The sequence below is a fragment of the Erinaceus europaeus genome, chromosome 23, assembly GCF_950295315.1.
Source record: "Erinaceus europaeus chromosome 23, mEriEur2.1, whole genome shotgun sequence".
Lineage (NCBI taxonomy): Eukaryota > Metazoa > Chordata > Mammalia > Eulipotyphla > Erinaceidae > Erinaceus > Erinaceus europaeus.
This window is the reverse complement of record NC_080184.1, coordinates 12,438,120-12,465,309: the sequence shown is the minus strand read 5'-3', so window position 1 is coordinate 12,465,309 and position 27,190 is coordinate 12,438,120. Positions and strand designations below refer to the sequence as shown.

The window sequence follows — 27,190 nt, the reverse complement described above, 5'->3', positions numbered from 1 at the left end:
TTAAAATCTGCCCAAGGACCTGGGTTCAAGGCCTCGATCCTCCACCAAGTGGTGGAGCAGGGCTGCAGGGGTCTCACTGCTTTCAATTGCTCTGTCTAGCCAGTAAAGAGAATTTTAAAATGATAAAAAAACATATATATATATATATATATATATATATATATATATATATATATATACCACCCCGGAGGGGTCACAGTGGTCACCTCTGACCTCTACCCCCGTGTTTCCAGCTGGTCTGAGGCCCATGGGTGGGGGCTTCTGGATGCTGGGGGGGGCACCTAGTGGCCGCGGCAGCACTGCAGGCTGCAACTACAGAGCAGGGCCTCGAACCCAGGACCTCACGCCAGAGAACCCAATGCTTGGTCCACAGCGCCTCATCTGGGTCTGATTGCTTGATGGGTGGATGGATGAGTGAATGAATGCATAAGTGTTTGGATGGATGGATGGATAAGTGGTTGGATTGGTAGATGCGTGAATGGATGGTGGATGGATGGATGAGTGGGTGGATAGATGGTTGGGTGGGTAGATGGATGAGTGGATGGATAGATGGTTGGGTGGGTAGATGGATGAGTGGATGGATAGATGGTTGGGTGGGTAGATGGATGGATGAGTGGGTGGATGGTGGGGGTGGATAGATGGATAGTGGATGGGCAAACAGCTTTAGCAAAACTTCACCTTGGAGACCCCCCCCCGTGGAAGGTGATGGGAAGAAAGGTGTCCGTGTGACCCCCCCCAGGTTTGTGGGGGCCTCACACACACCCCCGGCCAGTCCCCAGCCCCAGAGGACCCCAGAGAGACACCCAGGCAACATCATGGGGGCAGCTGTTTATTTCAGGGGACAAAGCCGCCAAGTCCGTTCTGTCAGGTGATCCCCACTCTCCCCAACCCCCAAAACGTGTGTGTGCTGCACATACACAGCAGAGACCCATGTCCTGAGAGACGACGGGGCAGAGCTCACAGAGACCCCCCAGCTTCCTGCCCCAGGGGCAGGGGATCCCCCTCAAATGCAGCCCGAGGACCCCACCCTGGGGTTGACAAAAATAAATAGGTCTCCCACCGGAAGGGATACACAGACAGCCATGTGGATACGTGTTTCTTTGAATTTCTACAAGGTGCAAATGTAGCCCCCCCCCAAAAAAAAAAAAAACCTGGATTCTGCAAGGGGAGCTCCAGGTAGAGAGGTCTCGGCCTTTCTGGGGTCCCCCAAGAAGTGGGGTGCTCCCCCTTCCCCATAGGGGATGGCAAACCCGGTAGCTTCATCTCTGAAGGGGAGGGCCCAGTGGGGCACCCCCCCTTCCTGTGAAACACAGCTCTCCATGTCCCAGGAAATGGATCATCTGGTCTGGTCGGTGAAGAGAGACAGAGAGAAGGAGCTTCCCCGGGTACTTTGGGGTCTATGCAGGTGGTACCAGGGGATGGACTCTCAGCCAGGCGCAGAGGAAGAAGGCAGATGTCCTGCACAGTGAGCAAATTCGCCTGGCCCCCCCATCCCCAAAGAAAGAATTTTGAGAGAGAGGGGAGAGCCTCCCTCTGGCACACGTGGTGTCGGGGAATCGAACCCGGGACCGTACGCCTGAAAGTCCAAGGCCTAGTTGAGTCCTCCCAACTTCTGAGTGCAAATAATAACAATAACAGTCATGACGCCCCGAGAGGCCCCTTCACCCAACGTGCAACCCTGAGCCAAGTAGTTGGGGGGAGGGGTGTCAGGCACTTGAGGGTCATTGAGACTCCCTGGGGGGATGTACCGGGGCCCCCTCCCGCATTAGGGGGGTCGGGCAGCACCCCGGCCCGGAGACCCCCAGGTTAGACGGTCTCCTTTTGGGTGCCAGCAAGAAGCTCCTGAGTGTGTGTGGGGAGGTGATCGGCCAGACTCGGGGACCCCCGCCAGTTCCTGGACTCCTGTCCGTCCATCCACCCGCAGAGGGTGGACCCCCAACTTCCATCCCTTCTTTCACCCGCCACTCCAGCTCGGTGGCCGCCCCCAGGCCTGGCAGACAAATAAATATATGAACATGCAGCCCTGGCCAGGCTCGGAGGACTCCCTGGAGGAGGCGGCAGGGGCATCCCTTAGGACGCAGAGGATGGCGGAAGGTTCCAGGAGGAAGAAGAGGACCCCCCAGGGGGGGGCCCTCAGGCCACGTCGTCCTCCAGGCTGACCATTTGTCTCTGCCAGGAGAGAGAGGACCCCACACGTCACCCAGCGCTGGGATCCGGGTTCGAGCCCCCCCCCATCCCCACCTGTGGCTGGGGGAAAGTAGGGCTGCAGGTGTCTCTCTGACTCTCTTCAATAATAAATAACGAATCCCTTCTCCCCACCCACCCACCCACCCAGAGCTTCCTCGCGGGATGCCTGGTCCACGGCTGTGGGATTGTGGGTCTTCGTCTGCCCTCCGGGGTCACCCCCACCCTGGGGCATCCCCCCCATCCCACCCCAAACTCCCCTCCCTCTCCGGGCACTCACTGAGGGGTAGGCATAGCCGTCCTGGCTGGAACAAATGCAGACCTCGTCCTCCGTGGTTTTCTGATACACGGGATTGTCAAAGTTGATGGTGTTGATGTTTTTAAGCCGCCAGTTCCGCCAAAGCAGGAAGATCACAAACACCAGCAGGATCAGCAGGGCTGCGGGCAGAGGCCTCATCACACCACCACCCCCCACTAAAAATAATAATAATCATATGCAGCACCCCCCTCCCCAGAAAGAAAAAAAAAAAAAAACACCCTGGCGCCACATGGGAAGAATCATGGAACCGGAGGAAGCTCCTTTCTCAGGAGAGGGAAGAGGCAGGTGGAGTCGAGGGGGAAAGGGTGTGTCAGCAAGAGGGGGTACCCAGGAGGGGTTCCCCCGGGACGTGGGGTGTGTGTGTGTATGTGGGGGGTACACTTACCCAGGGGAAGGACAACGGACAGTGACCCCGTGTTCCCCGACCTCAGGACCACCTCCGAGTGACTGCCGTTGCCCAGGACTGGGGGGGAGGGAGGGGAGAGTTAGGTTTCCAGAGTGAGGCCCATAGACACCCACGAAATTCAGGGTCCAGGGAAGGTGCCCCCTCACCCCCACGATTCCTCCAGGGCAGATCTGGGGACTCCCCCAGCTCCGCGTCCTCAGGAAGTGGGGCCTTGGGGTGGGGGCCCCGGGAGGGATGCAGGGCCCCCCAAGAAGCTCAGCCGGTGGGACTGTGTATGTTTGTGTGTTAAGGACTTAATATGCCTCACGGGCCGGGCGAGGTGCACCGGGTGAAGCACACAGTACTAAGCTCAAGGTTCCCGGGTCGAGCCCCCGGCTCCCCACCTGCAGGGGAGTCGCTTCCCAGGCGGTGAAGCAGGTCTGCAGGTGTCTGTCTTTCTCTCCCCCTCTCTGTCTTCCCCTCCTCTCTCCATGTCTCTCTGTCCTAGCCAACAACGACGACATCAATAACAACAACAATAATAACCACAACAATAAAACAAGGGCAACAAAAAGGAATAAATAAATTTTTAAAAAAGGAAAGTGGAGAAAGTAAGAAAAAAAAAAAAAAAGGAAGGAATAGCAAGTGCCTTTTGACAAACTGGAAAAAGTTTTTGAAACTCTCAAAGTGCCGGGGGGGTGAGGTCCCCCAACTTCCTCCAGCCACAACAGTTCCTAAGCCTCTTCCTGTGAGGTCTGGACAAAGCCTCCAGCTGCTGTGAAGGGGAAGAAGGAAAAAAGAAAAAGACAGAAACTTGCTGATTTTATTTTTTTTTCTGAGTTCCATTTCCGGCGGCTCAAACCAACAAAGCAAGCTGCTGGCCGCCCTCTGGTGGACCAAGGCGCACACAGCAGGCTGGCCTGTTGCTTCTCCTGGACTTTGTGGCAACCCCAGGAACCACCTGGGGAGATCCCCAAGCATCTGGAAGCTCTCTCTCTCTCTCTCTCTCTGTCTCTCTGTCTCTCTGTCTCTCTCCCTCTCTGACGTTTTGCCAAGAAGCTCTTGAGATCTGAAGGGAAAGACCCAGAGCGTGGGCAGAGGGGATACCTACCCCCCACCACCACCACCACGCACCTTGGTAGGACATGGTCAGACTCTCTGCCGTGGTGAGCTCAGCGGAGCTGGTCCCTGGGGGCATCTTACTGCCGGTGGAGGGTCCCCGGGTGGTCACGACAGGTGATGTGTCTGAAAGAAGAAACATCTGTCTCCTGGGTGCCCTGAGCCACTGCCCACCCACCATGGTGTCAAAGGCCAAAACACGCCCGCAGGTGATGGACTGGGACCCTGGGTCCTTGTGGGTGTCTCCTGGAAGGTCGTCACAGGCCACGGGCCCTCACCTGGCAGGCAGGGGCAGGCAGGTCCTCCCATCCTGGGCCAGCCGCATGGCGTCCGGGCAGGTGCAGGTGAACTTGGGAGACTGGGGGTTGATCTGCGGGGCTGGCAGACACAGGAACTGGCAGCCGCCGTTGGGGAGGGGACTTTGCTCACACCAGTTCACGCCTGAGGGAGAAAAAACCAGGAGGGTGTTTGGGGGTGAAAACGAGCTCAGAAGATAATAGAAAAAAAAAAAAGCAAACAAAACAGAACAATGTGGAACTTGCTAAAAAATAAATAAGTTCCCGGGGAAATTCTATAACTTTCTGGAAGCTTTCTAGAATAAAATAATAATAAAGGGAGCCGGGCGGTGGCGCTGTGGGTTAAGCCCAGGTGGCGCAATGCGCAGGGACCAGTGTAAGAATCCCGGTTCGAGCCCCCGGCTCCCCACCTGCAGGGGAGTCGCTTCACGGGCGGTGAAGCAGGTCTGCAGGTGTCTGTCTTTCTCTCCCCCTTTCTCTCTGTCTTCCCCTCCTCTCTCCACTTCTCTCTGTCCTATCCAACAACAAAGCAACGTCAACAATGGCAATAATAACCACAACGAGGCTGCAACAACTAGGGCAACAAAAAGGGGGAAAAATGGCCTCCAGGAGCGGTGGATTCATGGTGCAGGCACCGAGCCCAGCAATAACCCTGGAGGAAATAATAATAATAAGTCTAAGAAATGGGTCTAGAAAAGGTTCGAGGGGAGTCTGGCGGTAGTGCAGTGGGTTAAGCACATGCGGTGCAAAGCGCAAGGACTGGCATAAGGATCCCGGTTCGAGCCCCCGGCTCCCCACCTGCAGGGGAGTCGCTTCCCAGGCGGTGAAGCAGGTCTGCAGGTGTCTGTCTTTCTCTCCCTCTCTCTGTCTTCCCCTCCTCTCTCCATTTCTCTCTGTCCTATCCAACAACGACGACATCAACAACTACAAAAACAATAAAACAAGGGCAACAAAAGGGAAAAGAAATAAATATTAAGAAATGAAAGTAAAAAAAATAGACATTTAAAACATTAAAAATAAAAAAAAATGAAGGCATTATCAGAGTGGCCCAGCAGGTGGCGCAGTGGTCTCTCAATCAAGGCCTGAGTTCCATCACATGGCATGTGACTGAGAAACTATGTATCTTTAAGATCTCTCTCTCAAGGAAACCAACACATCCATCCAGAAAGATCTGTGTACACGTATGTTCTTGGCAGCACAATTTGTCATAGCCAAAACCTGGAAGCAACCACAGATGAGTGGCTGAGCAAGTTGTGGTCTATAAAAAATGGGGACTTCACCGTTTCCAGCCGATCTTGGATGGACCTTGAAAAAAATCATGTTGGGGAGTCGGGCTGTAGCACAGTGGGTTAAGCGCAGGTGGCACAAAGCACAAGGACCGGCATAAGGATCCCGGTTCGAACCCCGGCTCCCCACCTGCAGGGGAGTCGCTTCCCAGGCAGTGAAGCAGGTCTGCAGGTGTCTGTCTTTCTCTCCCCCTCTCTGTCTTCCCCTCCTCTCTCCATTTCTCTCTGCCCTACCCAACAACGATGATGACATCAATCAGGCTCAAATCAGGATCCTTCCACCAGTCCTTGTGCCTTGTGTGCTTAACCCACCACCTAAGGCACCAGAAAGTTTCAGCAGGGTCGTTGGGGAAAACACAGAAAGGGCTCAGCAGCTCCATCCTTACCTCTGGGCTGTGTGAGGTTGTGGAAGAGAACTATGTCTTCCGGAGACAAGAGATTCTCGGCCACCAAGTGAATGTCGGAGCCCGTGAGGCGGTTGGCACTGAAAATAGCCTCGTTGATGACGTCCGTCCAGAAGACCTTGTCCTACACGGGCAGCATAGGACAGAGGCTGTGAACTTCTGGGACAGAGGGGCTCAGACCCAGATCCAAGGGTGACCCCCACAACCCGCCCGCCGTGTTCTCTGGGCTTCTCAGGGGAGAAGCCATGGCAGGAAGGAATATCACTTCTTTGTTCTGGGTTTGTTTTTTATTTTATTTTATTTTTTTAAAGGTAAGTCGTTATTTCTGGGGCTGGGGAGACAGCCTGATGGTTCTGCAAAGAGACTCTCCAGCCTGAAGCTTTGAGGCCCCAGGTTCAAGGCCCCTCACCACCATCAGCCAGAGCTCAGCAGGGCTCTGGTCTCTATTTCAGAAAAGTTGATTAATGAGCGAATCAATTCATTAATTCTGGGTAGTTGCCCAAGGAAGCCTCAGCTTAAGGGGTGTCCGAGGGGAGATCGCAAAGAGAGGGACGGGGTCCCCACCTCAAAGATGGCCAGGGAGAAGGGGTGAGCGAGCTGGGCCTTGTCCTCCAAGACCGTCCTCCGGTTCCCGCCGTCCACGTCCACGCTGGAGATGGAATGAAGCTTGGAGTCCACCCAGTACAGGCGACCGCCGGAAAGGTCTAGAAGGGGCCACAGAAGAGGTGAAGCCCAACTGGTCCCGGCCACCCTGCCCTCACCTCCTCTTCCAGGAAGACCTCCCACAGGTCCCCGGAACATACCCAAGGTGATGCCATTGGGCCACTGGATGTCCTCGGTCACCAGAGAGTAAGAGTCCACCCCGTTCATGCCAGCCTTCTGGATCTGGGCGGGGATTCCCCAATCAGTCCAGTACATGAAGCTAGGGGGACAAAGACGGGGGTCAGAGGCTGTGGGGAGGGGGGCAGGCTCAGCTGCATGACCCCAGGGAACAAAGGGAAGAGACCCCACAGCCCTGCCCACCTGGGTGCTGTCCATGGGGCTCCCTGGGTGCTGTGCCTGGTGCTGAGAGAGGAGAGACCCACAGCCCTGCCCACCCTCCATGGGCTCCCTGGGTGCTGTGCATGGTGCTGAGAGAGGAGAGACCCCACAGCCCTGCCCACCCTCCATGGGCTCCCTGGGTGCTGTGCAGGGTGCTGGGGCTTGAACCCAGGGCCTCACACAGCAGAGCAAGTGAGCTATCTCTCAGCTCCAGACATTTCCTTCCTGAACCAAACTGAATTCTGGGGATTCCCCCAGAAGTTTCGTTTCGATCTCTCCGTGTCACCTTCAGGACAGACAGCAGGTCTTTGAGTCCATAGCCCCCCCCCCCAATCCTGAGATTGAGAAACCCCAGAGGCTGTGTGCTGGGGGCAGCGCTGGGGTCAGAGGTCGGGGACCAGCTCCCCCCCCAGTCATGGCGGGGGGGGGGGGGTGCAGAGGAGACAGTCTCCTGCCCGGGGCTTCTAGAGGTGGGGAGGGATGGGCACGTAGTGACTTTCCCTCTTGTTACGCCCTTAAAAATAGATGCAGGGGTCGGGCGGTAGTGCAGCGGGTTAAGCACAGGTGGCACAAAGCGCAGGGACCGGCGTAAGGATCCCGGTTTGAGCCCCCGGCTCCCCACCTGCAGGGGAGTCGCTTCCCAGGCGGTGAAGCAGGTCTGCAGGTGTCTATCTTTCTCTCCCTCTCTCTGTCTTCCCCTCCTCTCTCCATTTCTCTCTGTTCTATCCAACAACGATGACATCAACAATGGCAATAATAATAACCACAACGAGGCAACAACAACAAGGGAAACAAAAGGGGGAAAAATGGCCTCCAGGGGCGGTGGATTCATGGTGCAGGCACCGAGCCCAGCAATAACCCTGGAGGGAAATAAAAAATAGATGTACCTATTTGAGCGCACGTTACAGTGCACAAGGACCCAGGTTCAAGCCCTGACCCCAGCTGCAGGGGGAATGCTTTGTAGGCAGCAAAGCAGGGCTGCAGGTGTCTGCCTGTCTCTCCCTCTCTGTCTCCCCCTCTCCTCTCAATTTCTGGCTGTCTCTATCCACTAAGTTAATAAAGTTATTTTCCCCCTTCAGCATTATTGCTGGGGCTCAGTGCCTGCACTATGAATCCACTGTTCCTGGAGGCCATTTTTTCCCTTTGGTTGCCCTTGTTGTTTATTGTTATTATTGTTATTGCTGTCATTGTTGTTGCATAGCTATTGATGTCATCATTATTAGGACAGAGAGAAATGGAGAGAGGAAAGGAAGACAGAGAGGGGGAGAGAAAGACAGACACCTGCAGACCTGCTTCACTGCCTGGGAAGCGACCCCCCTGCAGGTGGGGGCCGGGAGGCTCGAACCCAGTTCCTTGCGTACTGTAATGTGAGCATTCAACCAGGCGTGCCACCACCTGGCCCCTCACACACGTATCTTAATCAGTCATTGAACTAATGGCTTATCCATCACTAGGTCTCCTCCAGCAAGACATCAGATCCGAGCCTGTGACACCCCAGAAACTGGGTGGGGACCCCCAGACCCCTCACCCGCTCTACCTCAGGGGTCTCTCTCCTCCCGCCTGCAGTTCCTTCAAGAACTCCTCACCCCCACCCCAGGGCCGCCTGCAGGACTCTCACCCGTGTGTGGGATCCACCACGATAGCCCGGGGCTTGGCACTGGCCTCTCGGAAGAGGGTCTTGCGCCGGGCACCCTTGGTGTCTGCCACGGACACGCTGCCCAGCACCGAGTCTGTCCAGTAGATGTGCCCGTGGACCCAGTCAACCGCCAGCCCGTCGGGGGCCTGCAGGTCCTCCCCGATCACCGTGTCATATGTGGAGAAGCTGGATGCCTGGTCAATCTGGGTGCTGTGGATGAGGAAGGTATATAGGGAGGGGGTGGCAGGGGAAGGAGGAGATTCAGAATCTGGGGCCCTGATCTTCCTCCGGAGTCCTCCCCCAGGGCACCAGGCAGGTTCCAACCTGTAGATCTTCCGCTGGGACAGGTCAGACCAGTAGATGCGGTTGGCGGCCACCTCGGTGTCCAGGGCCACCACGTTCTTGAGGTTGGCGAGGAGGCTGGTGTACTCGCGGCTGTCCACCGTCATCCGACGCACCTCATGCCGGTTAGTGAAAAGGAGGTAGGCAGTGGGCCCTGGGAGGGGAACGGGGCGTTCAGGGGAGAGGAGGGGACCCTCCATTGCCCCTTCAGCCACCCACCTCCTCAACCAGACAGGACCCCCCCAAGGGGCTGAGGAAGGTGGGGGGTATCCCAGATGAGAGCTGGGAACACAGCAAAGGGGTTCTGCAAACAGATTCTCCTGTCTGAGCCTCGGGGGCTCCAGATTCAAGCGCCCAATAAGCCCCCCAGAATCAAGCCTAGCAACACCATCAGGCAGAGCTCAGCAGGGCTCTGAATTAAAAAAAATTTTTTTTAATAATTTTTTTAAAAAATCTCACATATGCAAAGTTTTTAGATATCCACAAGAAAAAAAAGGGGGCCAGGCGGGGGGCGCAGCTGATTAAGCACACACATCATAGTGCACAAGGACCCGGGTTCAAGCCCCCCGGAAGCTTCACAAGCGGTGAGGCATGGATGCAGGTGTCTTTCTGTCTCTGTCCCCCTCTATCTCCCTCTCCCTCCTCAGTTTGTCCCTGTCTCTGTCCAATAATAAATAAATAAAATGATTAAAAAAAAGCAACAAAATAAAGGATGTAGGAGCTAGCAGGAATGGTTCTCTAAACAGACTCTCCTGGCCTGAGTTTCAGAGGCTCTGAGGACCCAGACTCCATCCCCAACACTACCAACAGCCAGAGCAGAGCAGGGCTCTGGGGGCGGGAAATGAGGAGTCGGGCGGTAGCGCAGCGGGTTAAGCGCACGTGGCACAAAGCACAAGGATCCCTGTTCGAGCCCCCGGCTCCCCACCTGCAGGGGAGTCGCTTCCCAGGCGGGGAAGCAGGTCTGCAGGTGTCTGTCTTTCTCTCCCCCTCTCCGTCTTCCCCTCCTCTCTCCGTGTCTCTCTGTCCTATCCAACAATGACAACCGCAATGTCAATAACAATAATAATGTTCTTGGGCAACAAAATGGGAAAAATGGCCTCCAGGAGCAGTGGATTCAGAATGCAAATGCTCAGCCCCAGTGATAACCCTGGAGGCAAAAATAAATAAACAAAAAAAGAAATCACAGGTTCGAGGCCCCGGAGCCAAAGACAGTCAAGATAAGATAAAACAAAATGGGAGTCTGACAGTGGCTCAGTGGGTTAAGTGCGTGGCACAAAGCGCAAGGACTGGCCTAAGGATCCCGGTTCGAGCCCCTGGCTCCCCACCTGCAGGGGAGTCGCTTCCCAGGCAGTGAAGCAGGTCTGCAGGTGTCTGTCTTTCTCTCCCCCTCTCTGTCTTCCCCTCCTCTCTCCATTTCTCTCTGTCCTATCCAACAATGATGTCAATAACAACAACAACAAAAACAACAATGTTAAACAAGGGCAACAAAAGGGAAAATAAACATCTAAAAAAAAAAAAAAGATGAAACAAAATAAAATATAATTTTTTTTCTTTTGTAGGCTCTAGTTCCCTTCAGTGAGTGAGAGTGAGGTGGGTGCAGGAGGAGTCGGGGCTGTCACCCTGTAACTTTGGGGGACCCTCCCCACCATACCAGCCCCCAACCTCAATAAGTCCCCCAGCCCCAATACGTCCCCCAGCCTCAATAAGTCAACCAGCCCCAATAAGTCCCCCAGCCCCAATAAGTCCCCCATCCCAATAAGACCCACAGCCTCAATAAATCCCCCAGCCTCAATAAATCCCCCAGCCTCAATAAGTCCCCTAGCCCCAATAAGTCCACAGCCCCAATAAGTCTCCCAGCCTCAATAAGCCCCACAGCATCAATAAGTCCCCCAGCCACAATAAGCCCCCAGCCTCAATAAGTCCCCCAGCCCCAATAAGTCCACAGCCCCAATAAGTCCCCCAGCCCCAATAAGCCCCCCAGCCCCAAAAAGCCCCCCAGCCCCAATAAGTCCCCCATCCCAATAAGACCCACAGCCTCAATAAATCCCCCAGCCTCAATAAATCCCCCAGCCTCAATAAGTCCCCTAGCCCCAATAAGTCCACAGCCCCAATAAGTCTCCCAGCCTCAATAAGCCCCCCAGCCCCAATAAGTCCCCAGCCCCAATAAGCCCCCCAGCCCCAATTAGCCCCCAGCCTCAATAAGGTCCCCAGCCTGGGCACAAGAAGCTGCGCCGCGCCGCCACCTAGCGGCCGGCCCGGGTACTGCGGCCTCCGCGCGGCCCGCTCACCTGTGGCCTTGCAGGCCTGGCTCTGGGGGTCCAGCTGGAAGCCCGCGGCGCACTCGCACTTGTAGCTGCCCACCAGGTTCACGCAGAGCTGGCTGCAGATGTCTGCGTCCGCGCACTCATCTGTGTCTGTAAAGGGGGTGCAGAAAGGTATGTTTTTAGGGGTCCGGATAGCTCTGGGGGCTGCCCTGAGGATGCACCCTGGACAATCAAGCCTGAGTCCCGAGCTCCTCCCGGAATCGCATGTCCCAGAGGAAGGCTCTGCTGTGCTCCCTCCATCAGTCAATCTTTTTCAAATAAGTTTATTTATTTTATTTATTTTTGAGAGAAATACAAAGAAAGATAATCAGAGAGGAGGAGAAGGAGAAGAAGGAGGAAGAGGAGGAGGAGGAGAAGGAGGAGGAGAAGGAGGAGGAGAAGAAGGAGGAGAAGGAGGAGGAGGAGGAGGAGGAGGAGGAGAAGAAGGAGGAGAAGGAGGAGGAGGAGGAGGAGAAGGAGGAGGAGAAGGAGGAGGAGGAGAAGGAGGAGAAGGAGGAGGAGGAGGAGAAGGAGAAGGAGAAGGAGAGGAAGAGGAAGAGGAAGAGGAAGAGACACCAGAGTCCTGCTCAGCTCCGGCTGCTGGTGGTGCTGGGGATGGAACCTGGGACCTCAGAGCCTCAGGCACCAGAGTCTCTTTGCAGAATCATGATGCTGTCTCTCTCAGTTTTCTTTTTTTAATTTTTTTGTTTTTGCCTCCAGGGTTATTGCTGGGGCTCGGTGCCTGCACCACAAATCCACTGCTCCTGGAGGCTATTTTTGTCCTTTTGTTGCCCTTGTTGTTTTATTGTTATTATTATTGTTGTTGTTATTGATGTCATTGTTGGCTAGGACAGAGAGGAATGGAGAGAGGAGGGGAAGACAGAGAGGGAGAGAAAGACAGACACCTGCAGACCTGCTTCACCGCCTGGGAAGCGACTCCCCTGCAGGTGGGGAGCCAGGGGCTCGAACCGGGATCCTTACACCGGTCCTTGTGCTTTGCACCACGTGCTCTTAGCCCGCTGCGCTACAGCCTGGCCCCTCTTTAAATTTTTTAATTTTTTAAAATTTATTGGATAGAGACAGCCAGAAATCAAGAGGGAAGGGGGAGACAGAAAGGGAGAGAGACCCCTGCAGCCCTGCTCCGCCACTCCTGAAGCTTCCCCCCTGCGCAATTCCACGGCTCCTGGCAGACTCTCCGTGTTCTTTTCCACACAGAGGGACAGAGAGAGGAGAGAAGCCGAGGGGCTCGAACCCAGGTCCTCCTGCATGGTCACGTGTGTGCTCTCCTGAGTGAGCTGTCTCCAGGCCTCCAGTCTATCTTATTATTTAAATCCTAGGATAGGACTGGGGAAGACAGCATCATGGATCTGACAAAGACTCTCATGCCTGAGGCTCTGAGGTCCCAGGTTCCATCCCCAACACCACCATCTGCCAGAGTTGACCAGGGCTCTGGAGTCAAAAGAAACGCCACATATGTAAAGAGTTTTTAGAAATCAACAAGAAAAAGACAGGACCAAGGAGAGAACAGGATGGTTCTGCAAAAGCTTCTCCTGCCTGAGATTCTGACGTCCCTGTTTCAATCCCCAGCACCACTTAGCAGAGCTCTGGAATAATAATAAAATAATAATAATAATAACAATGATCTCTGTGGTTCCCAGAATAGTTTGAGAAAGAGAGGTAAAGACAGAGAAGAGTCTGAAAGAGAATGAGAGGAAGTTAGAGAGAGAGAGAGAAAGCCCAGCCAGAGGCCTCCTCAGCCTCCAAGACCAGAAACCTCAGATGTGCAACTCCTGCACTCTTAACAGATGAACTGTCTCCCCAGACACCCCCCCAAAAAAACCTGGCTGAACTGATGGGGAAACCGAGGCACGGAGGGTTCAGCCACTCAGACTCGGGCCCGCCTGCCCGGGACTCACCTTGGCACATCTTCTGGTCTGCCAGGTGAAAGCCCGGGGGACACTGACACTCAAAGCCGATCTTGAGGTCCTTACAGATGTGGGAACAGCCACCGTTGTCCTGCAGACATTCGTTGGTCGCTGAAAAGACAGAGGCCGATACACCCAAGTGTCATCCTCAGGGCTCGACGCCCCCCGAGGTGCTCCCCCAAGGATTATTCTTCCATCAGCCTCAGAGAGAAACAGAGCGACAATATCTCACAGGAGCTGCTCCTGGTGCCACAGCACCTCCCATGTGGTGCTGGGGTTCAAACTTGGCAGCCGTGTGTGCCGTGAGGTGAGTCACATCCCAGCACTGCTTATTAGGAAAAATAATCACAGGGACACCGAGGGGGGATACACTTGGTTGAACGCACACACGTTATCATGCACAAGGACCCAGGTTCAAGCCCCCGGGACCCCACCTGCAGGGGGAAAGCTTCATGAGTGGTGAAGCAGGACTGCAGGGGGGGGTCTCTCTCCCTCTCTATTACACCCCCTTTCTCTCTTAATTTCTGCTGTATCTATCCAATACATACATGAAGATAATTTTAAAAATATTTTTTCATATTTATTGATTTTTCCCTTTTTGTTGTCCTTGTTGTTTTTTTTATTTTTTTATTATTGTTGTCGTTCTTATTGTTGTTGTTATTGCTGTTGTCGTTGTTGGATAGGAAATAGGACAGAGAGAAATGGAGAGAGGAGGGGAAGACAGAGAGGGGGAGAGAAAGACAGACACCTGCAGACTTGTTTCACTCCCTAAAAAAATTTTTTATGAAAAGAAATCGGGTGGGGGAGAGGGGGAGATAGCACAGTGGTTTTGCCCACCAACTCTCATGCCTGAGGTTCCCAGGTCCCAGGTTCAATCCCTTGCACCACCATAAGCCAGAGTTGAGCAGTGCTCTGGGGAAAAAAAAAATATATATATATATATATATATACACATTTATTTATATTATAATAATAATAAAGACGAAGTAAACAAATAAACCTTGCATAACCCAAAGCAGGTCTGCAGGTGTCTGTCTTTCTCTCCTTCTCTCTGTCTTCCCCTCCTCTCTCCATTTCTCTCTGTCCTCTCCAACAACGACGATGACATCATCACCAACAATAATAACTACAACAATAAAAACAACCAGGACAACAAAAGTCAAAATAAATAAATAAATATTTAAAAGAAAGAGAAAAAGGAAAGGGAAGTTAGCCCTTCCCACTTGTCTGACAGAATGGCCTCTGTCCCACCCCCGAGACCCCGCAGCCCGGCCTGCTCACCACACTCCTTGAGCGGCTCGTCCGACCAGTCCTGGCAGTTCCTGGCGGTGTCACACACCTTGTCCATGGAGATGCACTCGCCGCTCTGACATCTGAATTTCTCGGGGCCTTCGCATGGGGTGACTGGGGTGGGGTGGGGGGCACAGAGCAAGGAAGGAGTCAGGGTGCCAGATCCCCCTCCCCAACCCCAATATCTGTGAGTCCATGTGCTCAGAGCATCATTGCTGAACCGCAGGGTCGTCATCTGGTACCTTCTGGCACTGAGCCACCTTCCCGGGCCCCCAATGGGTGATTTTTTTTTTTAATATTTATTTTATTTATTTATTCCCTTTTGTTGCCCTTGTTGTTTTATTGTTGTAGTTATTATTGTTGTTGTCGTTGTTGGATAGGACAGAGAGACATGGAGAGAAGAGGGGAAGACAGAGGGGGTGAGAAAGACAGACACCTGCAGACCTGCTTCACCGCCTGGGAAGCGACTCCCCTGCAGGTGGGGAGCCGGGGGCTCGAACCGGGATCCTTATGCCGGTCCTTGTGCTTTGCGCCACCTGCGCTACAGCCCGACTCCCTGGGTGATTTTCAATAAAGTTTTATTGCTACTCGGAAGACGCAAGGCCTGGGCTTGTCTCCAAGTTACAAACTCAGAAGACAGAGGTGGCAGAATCAAGATGACTTTTATTTATGTATTTCTTTCTTTCTCTCTCTCTTTTTTAATTATCTTTATTTACTTATTGAATACAGGCAGTCAGAAATCTAGAGGGAAGGGGGTGATAGGGAGGGAGAGAGAAAGACCTGCAGCGCTGCTTCACCACTCGTGAAGCTTTTCCCCTGCAGGTGGGGGTCGGGGGCTGGAACCCGGGTCCTTGTGTGCTGTATAACATGTGCGCTCAACCAGGTGCGCCATCACCCGGCCCTATTTATGCATTTCTTTTATTTATTTATTTAGTTATTTATTTATTTTTAACCAGAGCAGTGTTCAGCTCTGGCTTATGGTGGTGCGGGGGATTGAACCTGGGATTGTGGTGCCTCAGGCATGAGAGTCTGTTATTTATGTATTTCTTAATGCACTTATCGATTTATGTATTTCTTTATTTTTCTGGGTATATCCAACCCAGATCGCTTTTATTTGGACGTTGGAGGGGTTTGAAGCAGGGTTGGGAGAGAGAGGGGAACAGAGGCCACAGAACTGACTGTGTCTCCAAGGCCGTGAAGGCCAGGATTCGAACCTGTGTCCCGCCTTAGGCTCCCAACTTCAAAACCCCGCCCCTCATGGTTAAACACGCCCCTTGGTTGGCTCAGACCTCTTCGGATTGGGCCCCGCCCCTTCACTCTCTTGAGTGGGCCCCGCCCACTAGCTGGACCCCGCCTCCCTCCAGCTGACCTTGCCCCTTGGGGGGGATCACGCTCTTGACGCCCCGCCTTCATCTACATGACCGCACCCTATTGGATGGATCCACCCAGATCTGGCCCCGCCCCATCTAACTAACCACGCCCTCTAGTTGGATCCCAGACACTGATTGGACCCTGACGCCATTCGGCTGACCCTCCCCTCCCCCCACCCCGACTTGGCCCCGCCTCCATCCACTTGACCACGCCCCTTGACTGGATCACAGCGCCCTGATGATTGGACCCTCATACATCTGGCTGACCACGCCCTTTGGTGTGTGTGTGTGGGGGGTCCTGCCTCTTGATTGACAGCCCGGGCTGGCCCCGCCCCACAGTCTGCCCCGTGCCCGCTCACCTGCCCCGCAGCTCACCTGGCCCGCAGCCCTGCTCATCGCTGTGGTCCCTGCAGTCATACTGGTGGTCACACTGGCGGCTGCCGTGAATACAGGTGCCATCCGAGCACTGGAATTCGTCCGGCCGGCAGGTGGCAGCGGCTGCGGGGGGTGGGGGGGGGCAGGCATGGATTGATTATCTGTCTCTCCCCCTCTCTGTCTCCCCCTCCTCTCTCCATTTCTCTCTGTCCTATCCAACAATGAGGACATCAATAACAACAACAACAATAATAACTACAGCAAGAAAACAACAAGGGCAACAAAAAGGGATTAAATAAATAAATTTTTTTTAATTTTAAATAAATAAAAATAGAGAGAGAGGAGAGACGGAGAGAAAGAGCCCAGAGCCCTGCTCAGCTCTGGCTGATGGTGGTGCTGGGGATTGAACCTGGGACCTCGGAGCCTCAGGCTGGAACGTCTCTTGCAGAGCAGAACCCCTGTGCTGTTCCCACAAGGGAGGGCGTGGGGGCTGGGACATCCTCTATCTTGAACCCTGGAATATAACTGCCCCTTCTGCAACTCCACCCTCGCCCGTCCCCAGCAAACTACCCACACCGGGTATCTCTATTTGCTTTCTAGAGCAAAGCAAACATGCAAACATGGCCTTAAAATCGAGCAGGGTTAGTGGGTAAAAGGAGACGGTGAGGTTCCATGAGCCTGCTTTAGAGACTTGATCTCCAGACCCTGGCACCGCATGGAGGAGCCACCATAGCACCAGAAGAAGCTCCAAAAAGGTAGAACAGGGCTATTAAATCTTCCTCTCTATTAAATGTGAATGACAAAGACAAATAAATAAATAAATAGTTGGGTGGGGGAGGGACCACAGTGGATCCAGATTTAGACTCTCAAGCATGAGGTCCCGGGTTCAATCCACAGTAAGGCAGGTAGCCAAGGGATGCTCTGTGTCTCTCTCTCTCTCTCCCCACCCCCTCACACACAAAGAAATAACTCAGCAATCAAAGCTGTCACTTGGGAATCAGGCAGTAGTGCAGGGGGTTAACCCAGGTTGCAGGAAGCGCAAGTCCAGTGGAAAGATCCCGGTTCGAGCCCCCGGCTCCCCACCTGCAGGGGGGTCGCTTCCCAGGCGGTGAAGCAGGTCTGCAGGTGTCTGTCTTTCTCTCCTTCTCTCTGTCTTTCCCTCCTCTCTCCATTTCTCTCTGTCCTATCCAACAACAACGACATCAATAACAACAACAACAATCACTACAACAATGAAATAACAAGGGCAACAAAAGGAAATAAATATTTTTTTAAAAATCTTTAAATAAAAAAAAACAAGTAAAGAAGAAAAAAAAGGAGGAGGAGGAGGAAGAGAAAGAAAGAGGGAAGAATAAAGGAAGCCCTGGTCGGGACCCAGGTGCCACGTGGCAGGCCCGCAGCACCGGGGGAAGCTCCTGGATCAGCACCTACCGCAGCCCTCCTCGTCCGACTTGTCCTTGCAGTCGACCCCGCCGTCGCAGCGCCAGCTGCCGTGCACACACTCGCCGCTGCCGCAGTGGAACTCCAGGGCCCCGCAGGGGTGGGCTTCCCGGTGCGGGGCCAGGGGGTCTCGGCCGCCGCAGCGCGCGGGCCACTCGTCCGAGCCGTCCTGGCAGTCGGGGTCGCCGTCGCAGACCCAGAGCTCGGGGACACAGCCGGTGGCGTTGCAGGGCAGGTGGCCCGGCTCGCAGGTGGCCGAGGGGCACAGGTCGGGCAGCTCGTCCGCGCCGTCCAGACAGTCCTTGTCCCCGTCACACACGAAGCCCCGCGCCACGCACCTGCCGTCCCCGCAGCGGAACTCGGCCTCCGCGCAGGTGTGGGGGGCTGCGGGGCAGGGGGAGACGCGGTGAGCCGGGGTCCGCTCTGCACACCCCCGGCTGGGACGGGGACGGGGACGGGGGAATGACACAGGGTCTCCTGAAGGGGACCCCAAGGGTCCTGGCTGCAGGCTGGTGGGCAGGGAGTGGATCCTGGGAACCTCTTTGCCTCAGTTTCCCCAGCTGGCCACCAGGCGTCTGCCCCACTGTGTGTGTGTGTCTGTGTTGCTATTGGAGGCTTGACACTAAAAAGGCCACAGGAAATTCTGGGGCTGTGTTTCCCACCACTACACCCAGCCCCTTTGACTTTTTGTTTTTATTCTTTCTTTTATTTATTTATCCCCCCCCCCCCTTTATGGCCCTTGTTGTTGTAGCCTCGTTGTGGTTATTATTATTGCCATCGTTGATGTTGTTCGTTGTGGGATAGGACAGAGAGAAATGGAGAGAGGAGGGGAAGATAGAGAGGGGGAGAGAAAGACAGACACCTGCAGACCTGCTTCACTGCCTGGGAAGCGACTCCCCTGCAGGTGGGGAGCCAGTGGGCTCGAACCGGGATCCTTGCGCTAGTCTGTGTGTTTTCTGCCATGTGCGCTTAACCCGCTGCGTGACCGCCCAGCCCCCAGACTTGTTTTGTTTTTTAGTGATCTTGTTTATTGAATTTTATTTATATATTATTGGACAGAGACAGAGAGAGATTGAGAGGGGAGGGGGAGATAGAGGGAGAGAGGGTCGTGTTTCAGCACTCAGGAAGCTTTGACCCTGGAGGTGGGGAGCCGGGGGCTCGAACCCGGGGTCCTAGTGCCCTGTGTTGTGTGCGCTTAACCAGGTGCCACCACCCGGTCTCTGTAATTTATTTATTGTAATAGGAGAGATGGGAGTGGGGGGGAGAAAGACATGAGCAAGATAGCATCATGGTTCTGCAAAAAAGACTCTCCTGTCTGAGACTCCAAAGTCCCAGGTTCAATCCCCAGCACCACCATCAGCCAGAGCTGACAGGACTCTGGGAAGAGAGAGAGAGAGAGAGAGAGAGTGGAAGATAGAGAAAGAGAGAGAGAGAAAAAAGGAGAGAGGAAGAGAAAGAGAGAGGAGAGAGAGAGAGGGGCTGGGCTGTGGAACCCTGGGTTAACCACACAGTATACAAAGCACAAGACCCAGGTTCAAGCCCTCTCAATTTCTTTCTGTCCTATTCAACAAAGTGGAATAAATGGCCACCAGGAGCAGTGGCTTGGTAATGCCGGCAGTGAGCCCCAGAGATAACCCTAAAGGCAAAAAAACAAACAAAAAAAGTGGGGAAGAGAGAGAGAGAGAGAGAGACTGCCACGGTGCCGAGCAGCCCCACTTACCACAGCCCTGCTCGTCTGAGCCATTCAGACAGTCGACCTGCCCGTCACACCTCCAGGAAGATGGGATACAGCGGGAGACCTTGCCCCCGCAGCTGAAGTCCTGGGCCCTGCAGGTGACGGACACTGTGGGACAGACCACACGGAGCCTGAGATTGTAGGAAGAACACAGGGCCCTGTCCACCCTCCATTCTATTCCTCCTGCATGACAGACGGTCTGTAGAGACTGATAAACATGGGTGTTGGCACCAAGGAGATATTCAGCCAGCAGAGCCCCTGGAGGGTGGGCAGGGCTGTGGGGGTCTCTCCTCTCTCAGCACCATGGACAGCACCCAGGGAGCCCATGGAGGGTGGGCAGGACTGTGGGGTGTCTCCTCTCTCAGCACCAGGCACAGCACCCAGGGAGCCCATGGAGGGTGGGCAGGGCTGTGGGGTGTCTCCTCTCTCAGCACCAGGCACAGCACCCAGGGAGCCCATGGAGGGTGGGCAGGGCTGTGGGGTCTCTCCTCTCTCAGCACCATGCACAGCACCCAGGGAGCCCATGGAGGGTGGGCAGGGCTGTGGGGTCTCTCCTCTCTCAGCACCATGCACAGCACCCAGGGAGCCCATGGAGGGTGGGCAGGGCTGTGGGGTCTCTCCTCGCCCAGCACGTCACCCACTCTCTCTGCTCCCTGTGGGGACTCACTGCAGGACTCCTGGGTCTCATCAGAGCCATCATCACACTCCGCTCGCCCATCACAGACCCAGTTGTAGGAGATGCACTTCCCATTGGCACACTGGAATTCCATCCTCTCACACTGGCCTTCCGCTGAGAAAGAAGGGGAGAGAGAGAGAGAAAGAGGAGGGGACAGAGAATCAGTAAGTGACCAGCTCTGTGTCAGTTACCTGTCCATTTCCTGCTGTGGAGAAAAGGATCAGAAGGGGCCTGGTGGTGGCGCACCTGGTTGAGCGCACACATTACAACGCACAAGGACCTGGGTTCAAGCCCCCAGTCCCCACCTGCAGGGGGGAAGCAGGGCTGCAGGTGTCTCTCTTTCTCTCTCTATCCAATAATAAAGAAATAAAATGTTAAAGAGAGAGAGAGAGAAGTGATCAGAAAATAGACCCCATTTCTAACAGTTTGGTTCCCTGGAGATAAACACCATTTCTGAGAACCCTGGGAGAGCTAGCGTCTCCAGCGTGAGGTCCCGTGTTCAATTCTCGGCATTGCAAGTGCTAGAGGGAGGCTGCCTCTGTCTCATTAAAATAAATGGGAGTCAGGCGGTAGCGCAGCGGGTTAAGCGTAGGCAGTGCAACGCACAAAGACCGGCATAAGGATCCCGGTTTGAGCCCCCGGCTCCCCACCTGCAGGGGAGTCTTTTCACAGGCGGTGAAGCAGGTCTGCAGGTGTCTGTCTTTCTCTCTCCCTCTCTGTCTTCCCCTCCTCTCTCCATTTCTCTCTGTCCTATCCAACAACAACGACATCAATAACAACAATAATAACTGCAACAACAATAAAAAATAAAAAACAACAAGGGCAACAAAAGGGAAACTAAATAAAAAAAATTTTAAGGGGCTGGGGAGATAGCATAATGGTTATGCAAATGCATTAAAAGCCTGAGGCTCTGAGGTCTCAGGTTCAATCCCCAGCACCACCATAAGCCAGAAGTGAGCAGGGTTCTGGTCTCTTTCTCTCAGTAGCTTTCCCTCTGTATCTACTCTCTCTCATTAAAATAAATAGTTCGAGCCCCCGGCTCCCCACCTGCAGGGGAGTCCCTTCACAAGTGGTGAAGCAGGTCTGCAGGTGTCTTTCTCTCCCCCTAGAGAAAAAGTATTTTTATTTACTTTATTTTTTAAAAAATATTTATTTATTTATTTATTCCCTTTTTTGTTGCCCTTGTTGTTTTATTGTTGTTATTGATGTCGTTGTTGTTGGATAGGACAGAGAGAGATGGAGAGAGGAGGGGAAGACAGAGAGGGGGAGAGAAAGACAGACACCTGCAGACCTGCTTCACCGCCTGGGAAGCGACTCCCCTGCAGGTGGGGAGCCGGGGGCTCGAACCGGGATCCTTCCGCCGGTCCTTGTGCTTTGCGCCACCGCCAGACCCCTGTTTTCTTTTTTCATCTACCACCGTGGTGATACTGGGGCTCGCTGCTGCACCCCAACTCAGCCATTCCTGGGGACTTTTTTTTTTCTGCTTTGCTGCCTTTCCTTCTTTTCTGGCACAGAAGAGAGAGGGAAAGATAAGAGGGACAAGGAGAGAGAGAGAGAGACCTGCAGCCCTGCTTCACCGCTCATGAAGCTTCCCTCCTGCAGGTGGGGGCTGGGGGCTCGAACCCTGGACCCTGCATGAGGACCTGTGCACTCAGCCAGGTGCATCACCACCATCAGACCTTTGTCTCTCTTTTTTTTTTTAGTACACTGATCATAGGTGTATTTTAAAATGAAGCAAACTGTCCAAAGTCCAAGTGCAGACCTGCTCGGTATTAGGAAACAGATGAGCAGGTTGAGGACAGTCCAGAGGGGGAGGGGGGGATGTTGCTGTAGTGGCTGTCATGGGCTCAAAGGATCCTGGAGGAGGCCCTGGGTTCAAGTAGCATAGATATAACCAAAGGGAATTATACCCTAGACTTGGATTGAGGCTGTGGTCTCCCCCCTCCCCTCTCTCCCTCTCTTTCTCTCTCTCAGAAATAAAAAGCAATTAGGGGCTGGGTACACATCCGGTAACGTGCCTGTCACCACACACAGGGACCCGGGTCCAAGCCCTCGCTGTCCACCACTAGAGGTGAAGCTTCGTGAACGGAAAAAGAGGGCAGCTGGGGTCTCTCTTTCTCCTCCCTCCTTCTCTCTCCATTTGTCTCTGTTTTATCAAATCAAATAGAAGGGGAAAATGGTCACCGGGAAGAGTACATTGATAGTCCAGGCACTGAGCCCCTGTGATAACCCTGGTGGCTATTTTTAAAAGATTAAAAGGGGGAGGGAGTCGGCTGGTAGTGCAGCAGGTTAAGCGCACATGGTGCGAAACTCGAAGATCCCAGTTCGAGCCCCCGGCTCCCCACCTGCAGGGGAGTCGCTTCGCAGGCGGTGAAGCAGGTCTGCAGGTGTCTGTCTTTCTCCCCCCCTCTCTGACTTCCCCTCCTCTCTCCATTTCTCTCTGACCTATCCAGCAATAACATCAGTAACTACAATAATAATAACCACAGCCATGATAAAACCAACAAGGGCAACAAAAAAGGAAAAGAAAGAAAATATTTTTTAAAAAAGTATGACTCTCAAGTATGGATTCTCAAGTATGAGGTCGCCGGCATCACGAGTGCCTCTCCTCTCTTTCCTCCTGTGACTTTTGCTAATAAATAAAATTTTATAAAAAGAGAGAGAGAGAAGGACAGAGATGACTGGGGTTAGACAACAGGATGGTTCTGCAAAGAGACTCTCCTGCCTGAGGCTCTCAGGCTCCAGGTTCAATCCCCAGCATCAACATCAGCCAGAGCTGAGCAGAAAATAATAATAAAAATAGTGGTCCGGGTGCGATGCAGTGGATAAAGCATTGGACTCTCAATCATGAGGTCCTGAGTTCAATCCCTGGCAGCACATGTCTCGGAGTGATATCTGGTTCTTTCTCTCTCCTATCTTTCTCATGAATAAATAAATAAAATATTAAAATAATAATAATAATAATAATAAAATGTCAGCCTGAGGAGATAGCACAGTGGTTCTGTAAAAGCCTCTCCTGTCTGAGGATCTAAGTCCCAGGTTCAATCCCTAGCACCACCATCAGCCAGAGCTGAACAGAAAATAATAATAATAGTAATAATAACAATAAAATGTCAGACTGAGGAGACAGCACAGTGGTTTTGCAAAAAAAGCCTCTCCTGCCTGAGACTCTGAGGCCCCAGGTTCAACCCCCAGCACCACCATCAGCCAGAGCCCAGCAGGGCTCCGGTAAAAAGGGAGTGTGTGTGTGTGGGGGGAGAACAAAGAACAAAGGAAAGAAAAAGACAGACAGACAGACAGACAGAGAGACAGTTGTGGCCAACAGAACCAAGCCTTGGGAAGTGAATGTGGGGATAGTGAGCCTTGGGGCCAGGGATCAGGGGCAGAGAGACAGCCAGGAGATGGGGTGTCGTCCCGTCCCGTCCCGTCCTGGGGGACCCCCCCACGGCTGGCCGAGCTCCGTTCCAAACCCCGCGGCCCCTGGCAGGGTCCCATCTTCCTGCCTCTCCCACGAGCTGGCAGGGGTGTGTGGGTGTCAGGTGGGATGGATTTAACTTCAGCAAAGCCGAGTGTCTTCACCCGCAGGGGCTGGGTCACGACAAGGAAAATGATCTTGGGGGAGGTCAGGCGGTAGCACAGCAGGTTAAGCGCACATGGTGCAAAGCACAAGGACCGGCATAAGGATCTGGGTTCGAGCCCCCGGCTCCCCACCTGCAGGGGGGTCACTTCACAGGCGGTGAAGCAGGTCTGCAGGTGTCTGTCTTTCTGAAAGCTCAAGACTCTTCCAGGGAGATATCCCGACACAGAAGGCGGGAAGCCCATGTTCAAGTTCTGCTTTTTCTTTCTTTTTTTTTTTTTTTTTGCCTCCAGGGTTGTTGCTGGGGCTCGGTGCCTGCACCATGAATCCACCGCTCCTGGAGGCCATTTTTCCCCCTTTTGTTGCCCTTGTTGTTTTAAGTTCTTTTTCTGAGCTGCAGGAACAAATGCTTAGGGCTTCCGGTGGTTTCCTGGGTTTTCCTCATGCCTTAGTGACCTCACCACCCCTGGGGCCACATCTTCATTCAGAGAGAGAGAGAGAAAGAGAGATGTGAGAGAGAGGGAGGGAGAAGGGGGAGACAGAGAGGAGAGACAGGGAAGGAGAGAGTGAGAAAGATAGGAAAGAGAGGGAGAGAATAAGCGAGAGAAATGGAAGGAGAGATAGGAGAGAGGCAGAGAGAGAGAGAGAATGGAGAGGATATCCGGAGGGAGAGAGAGGGACAAAGAGGAGAGGGGGAGATAGAGAATGAGAAAGGATGGAGGGAAGAATAGGAGAGAGAGGGACAGAGAGAGGGGGAGGGAGAGAGGAGAAAGGGAGAGAGATAGAAGAGAAATAGGAGAGGGAGGGTCAGAGAAGGAGAGATAGGAGGGGGAGGGAGAGAGAGATAGAGGAGAGAGATAGGAGAGAGAAGGAGAGATGGGAGAGAAAGGGAGGGAGAGAGAAAAAGCCCAGGAGCTGTGGCCATATCCTTCCATGGGGTGCCAGGGCTGGAACCCGGACCAAGCATGTGAGCAGGCTGGGAGCGGGCTGGGAGCGGCATGTGAGCAGGCTGGGAGCGGGCTGGGAGCGGCATGTGAGCAGGCTGGGAGCCCCATCCATCAAAGTTTCTTTCCCCGCAGCTACTGAAGCAGGTTGTCACCTGGGGAAACTCAGATGATGTGGTCAGGGGGGGTGGCGCAGTGGTTAAAGCATTGGACACTCAAGCACGAGATCCGAGTTCAATCCTCTGCAGGTGGGGACCAGGGGGCTCGAACCCAGGTCCTTGTATACTGTACCATATGCGCTCAACCAGGTGTGCCACCACCTAGACATTTTATTTTACTTTATTTTAGTGGGAAAGAGATACCAAGAGCAAAAGGAGGAGGAGGAGAGAGAAAGAGATAGAGTGAGACCAGAGCCCTGCTCAGCTCTGGCTGACGATGGTGCTGGAACTTGAACTTGAGACCCCAGAGCCTCAAGTAGGAGAATTTTGTGCAATCTTGATACTATCTGTCTTCCTGGCCTAAATAGGATTTCTTTTTATTTTTTATATTTATTTATTTTCCCTTTTGTTGCCCTTGTTATTTTTTATTGTTGATGTCGTTGTTGTTGGATAGGACAGAGAGAAATGGAGAGAGGAGGGAAAGACAGAGAGGGGGAGAGAAAGACAGACACCTGCAGACTTGCTTCCCTGCCAGTATTAAGCGCACGTGGAGCAAGGCGCAAGGACCAGCGTAAGGATCCCGGTTCGAGCCCCCGGCTCCCCGCCTGCAGGGGAGTCGCTTCACAGGCGGTGAAGCAGGTCTGCAGGTGTCTGTCTTTCTCTCCCCCTCTCTGTCTTCCCCTCCCCTCTCCATTTCTCTCTGTCCTATCCAACAACGACAACAACAATAATAACTACAACAACAGAACAACAAGGGCAACAAAAGGGAATAAATAAAATAAATATTAAAAATAAATAAATAAATAAATAAAATCTTTTAATAAAAACAAAAAAAGTTAAATAAAATGAAATAAAGCCACGTGCACTTCGGGGCTCTGCAGCCACATGTCCTAAGAGCCGGGGTGTGGAGTGGGGGCTTCTGGAAGTTTCTCCAGGCAGGGAAGGCAGCGACTTCTGGATTCTGGGGGTGCCTCCAGGCTCTGTCCTCTTGTCCCCAGGACGAAGGGACACAGGTCGCCCTGCAGTGGGGTTTGGGGGGTGGCCTTGGCCTGGGGGAAAACAGCCACCCGGTGTCCCCGCCTTTGTCCAGCGCCCAAGGGCGGGAGGACATGGGCAGCCCGCCCCGCCCCGCCCCGACCACGCCCTCCTCGCCTCCCATTGGCTAAGAGGAGTGACTCCGGCTCGCCTGTTGTTGCCCCGCCCAATAAGAATCCAGAGAGGCGGGGCTGGGAGGTTGGGGCGGGGCCGCGGGGCGGAGCTTCCAACAGAGACGCGAGGGGCGCCACCCCCGGGCGGACCTGTGTCTCTCGTTGGTTCCCACGTTTGGGGACTGCACCGCGGGTCCCAGAACCCGGCGCTCGGGGCCGGGGGTGGGGGGGAGGCTCCCCCGAGCCCGCGATCGGGGATCCCCCTGGCCCCTTCAGGCTGTGCAGCTCACCCCTTCCCCCTGGAAACACTCTGAAATTGGGGAATCGCCCCCTTTGGGGACCGGGGTCGGGAGGGGGGGGTCCCTTGCACCCCGGTGCGCTCTGCTGAACCCCATTTCAAAGCGGCTCTGACTCCCCCCAGTCCATCCCCCCCCCCAGACTTGGGGGGGTGAGTGGCAGGCGGGGCGAGGACTTTTAGGCACCGTGAGCTCAAGTCTCCCCAAAATGCAGGAACCCCCTGTTCCCCGGGGGTCGCGGGCCCCGCAGCGCCTTGAGCCAGCCTAACCTGCAGTCCCTGCGGCGGCGAGCAGCAGCGCGGCGGCCCAGCCCAGGCTCCAGCAGGCGGCTGTCATGCTCCCAGCTCTTCCCGGCCCGGGTCTCTGTCCTGTGGGTGCCTCGGGTGCCGGAGGCCCTGGGTCCTCAGCAGAAGTGCGCCTGGGGCCCCCGCTCCGGACAGCATTTCTATGGGAGGGCCGGGCTCGGGGAGGAGCTTGCAGTGGGGTGATTTTCAAATATCTCCCGGGAGGAGGAGTCTGCAGGCCTTTAACCCTTGAGGGCCAGTCCAGGACTCCTCGGCTCTTCCTTCCACACCTGGGAACAGCCAGGCTGGGGAGCTGGGCGGTTAGAGCCACCCAACTTGGAAAAAAACCCTTTCCTGGGGTCTCTCCACTTGGCAGGACGGCTAAGCGCCCCCGCAGACTTTGCAATACTCCCCATTGTCCTAACGTCCTTGGGGGCTTGCGAAACAATTGCAAATTCTCTTTGTTTCTACTTGCCCTTTTATTATTATTATTATTTTGAGAAAGATTGTAGGTGGCAGCCAGAGTGTGGGCGCATGAAGTTTTCACACTGTTTTCCTTTCTATTCTTTCCAGATGGCGGGCATATCTGTTTATTTTAACGAGAGAGAGACAGACAGACAGACAGACAGACAGAGAGACTCAGAGAGAGAAACCAGA

General features: G+C 54.1%; 1 protein-coding gene across 1 annotated transcript; it reads right to left on the bottom strand.

Moving 5' to 3' along the window:
* Positions 1–813: 813 nt before the first annotated feature.
* On the bottom strand, positions 814–26,692 carry LDLR (low density lipoprotein receptor). Its single transcript, XM_060181784.1, has 18 exons — positions 26,519–26,692; positions 20,118–20,240; positions 19,436–19,558; positions 17,707–18,099; positions 16,276–16,398; positions 14,522–14,644; positions 13,232–13,351; positions 11,301–11,426; positions 8,995–9,166; positions 8,653–8,880; positions 6,797–6,915; positions 6,558–6,697; positions 5,976–6,117; positions 4,304–4,448; positions 4,023–4,141; positions 2,889–2,966; positions 2,465–2,622; positions 814–2,169 (listed from the first exon to the last, which is right to left on the bottom strand). The coding sequence occupies exons 1-18, from the start codon at positions 26,583–26,585 to the stop codon at positions 2,134–2,136; spliced, it is 2,535 nt and encodes an 844-aa protein (XP_060037767.1). The 5' UTR covers positions 26,586–26,692; the 3' UTR covers positions 814–2,133.
* Positions 26,693–27,190: the final 498 nt, after the last annotated feature.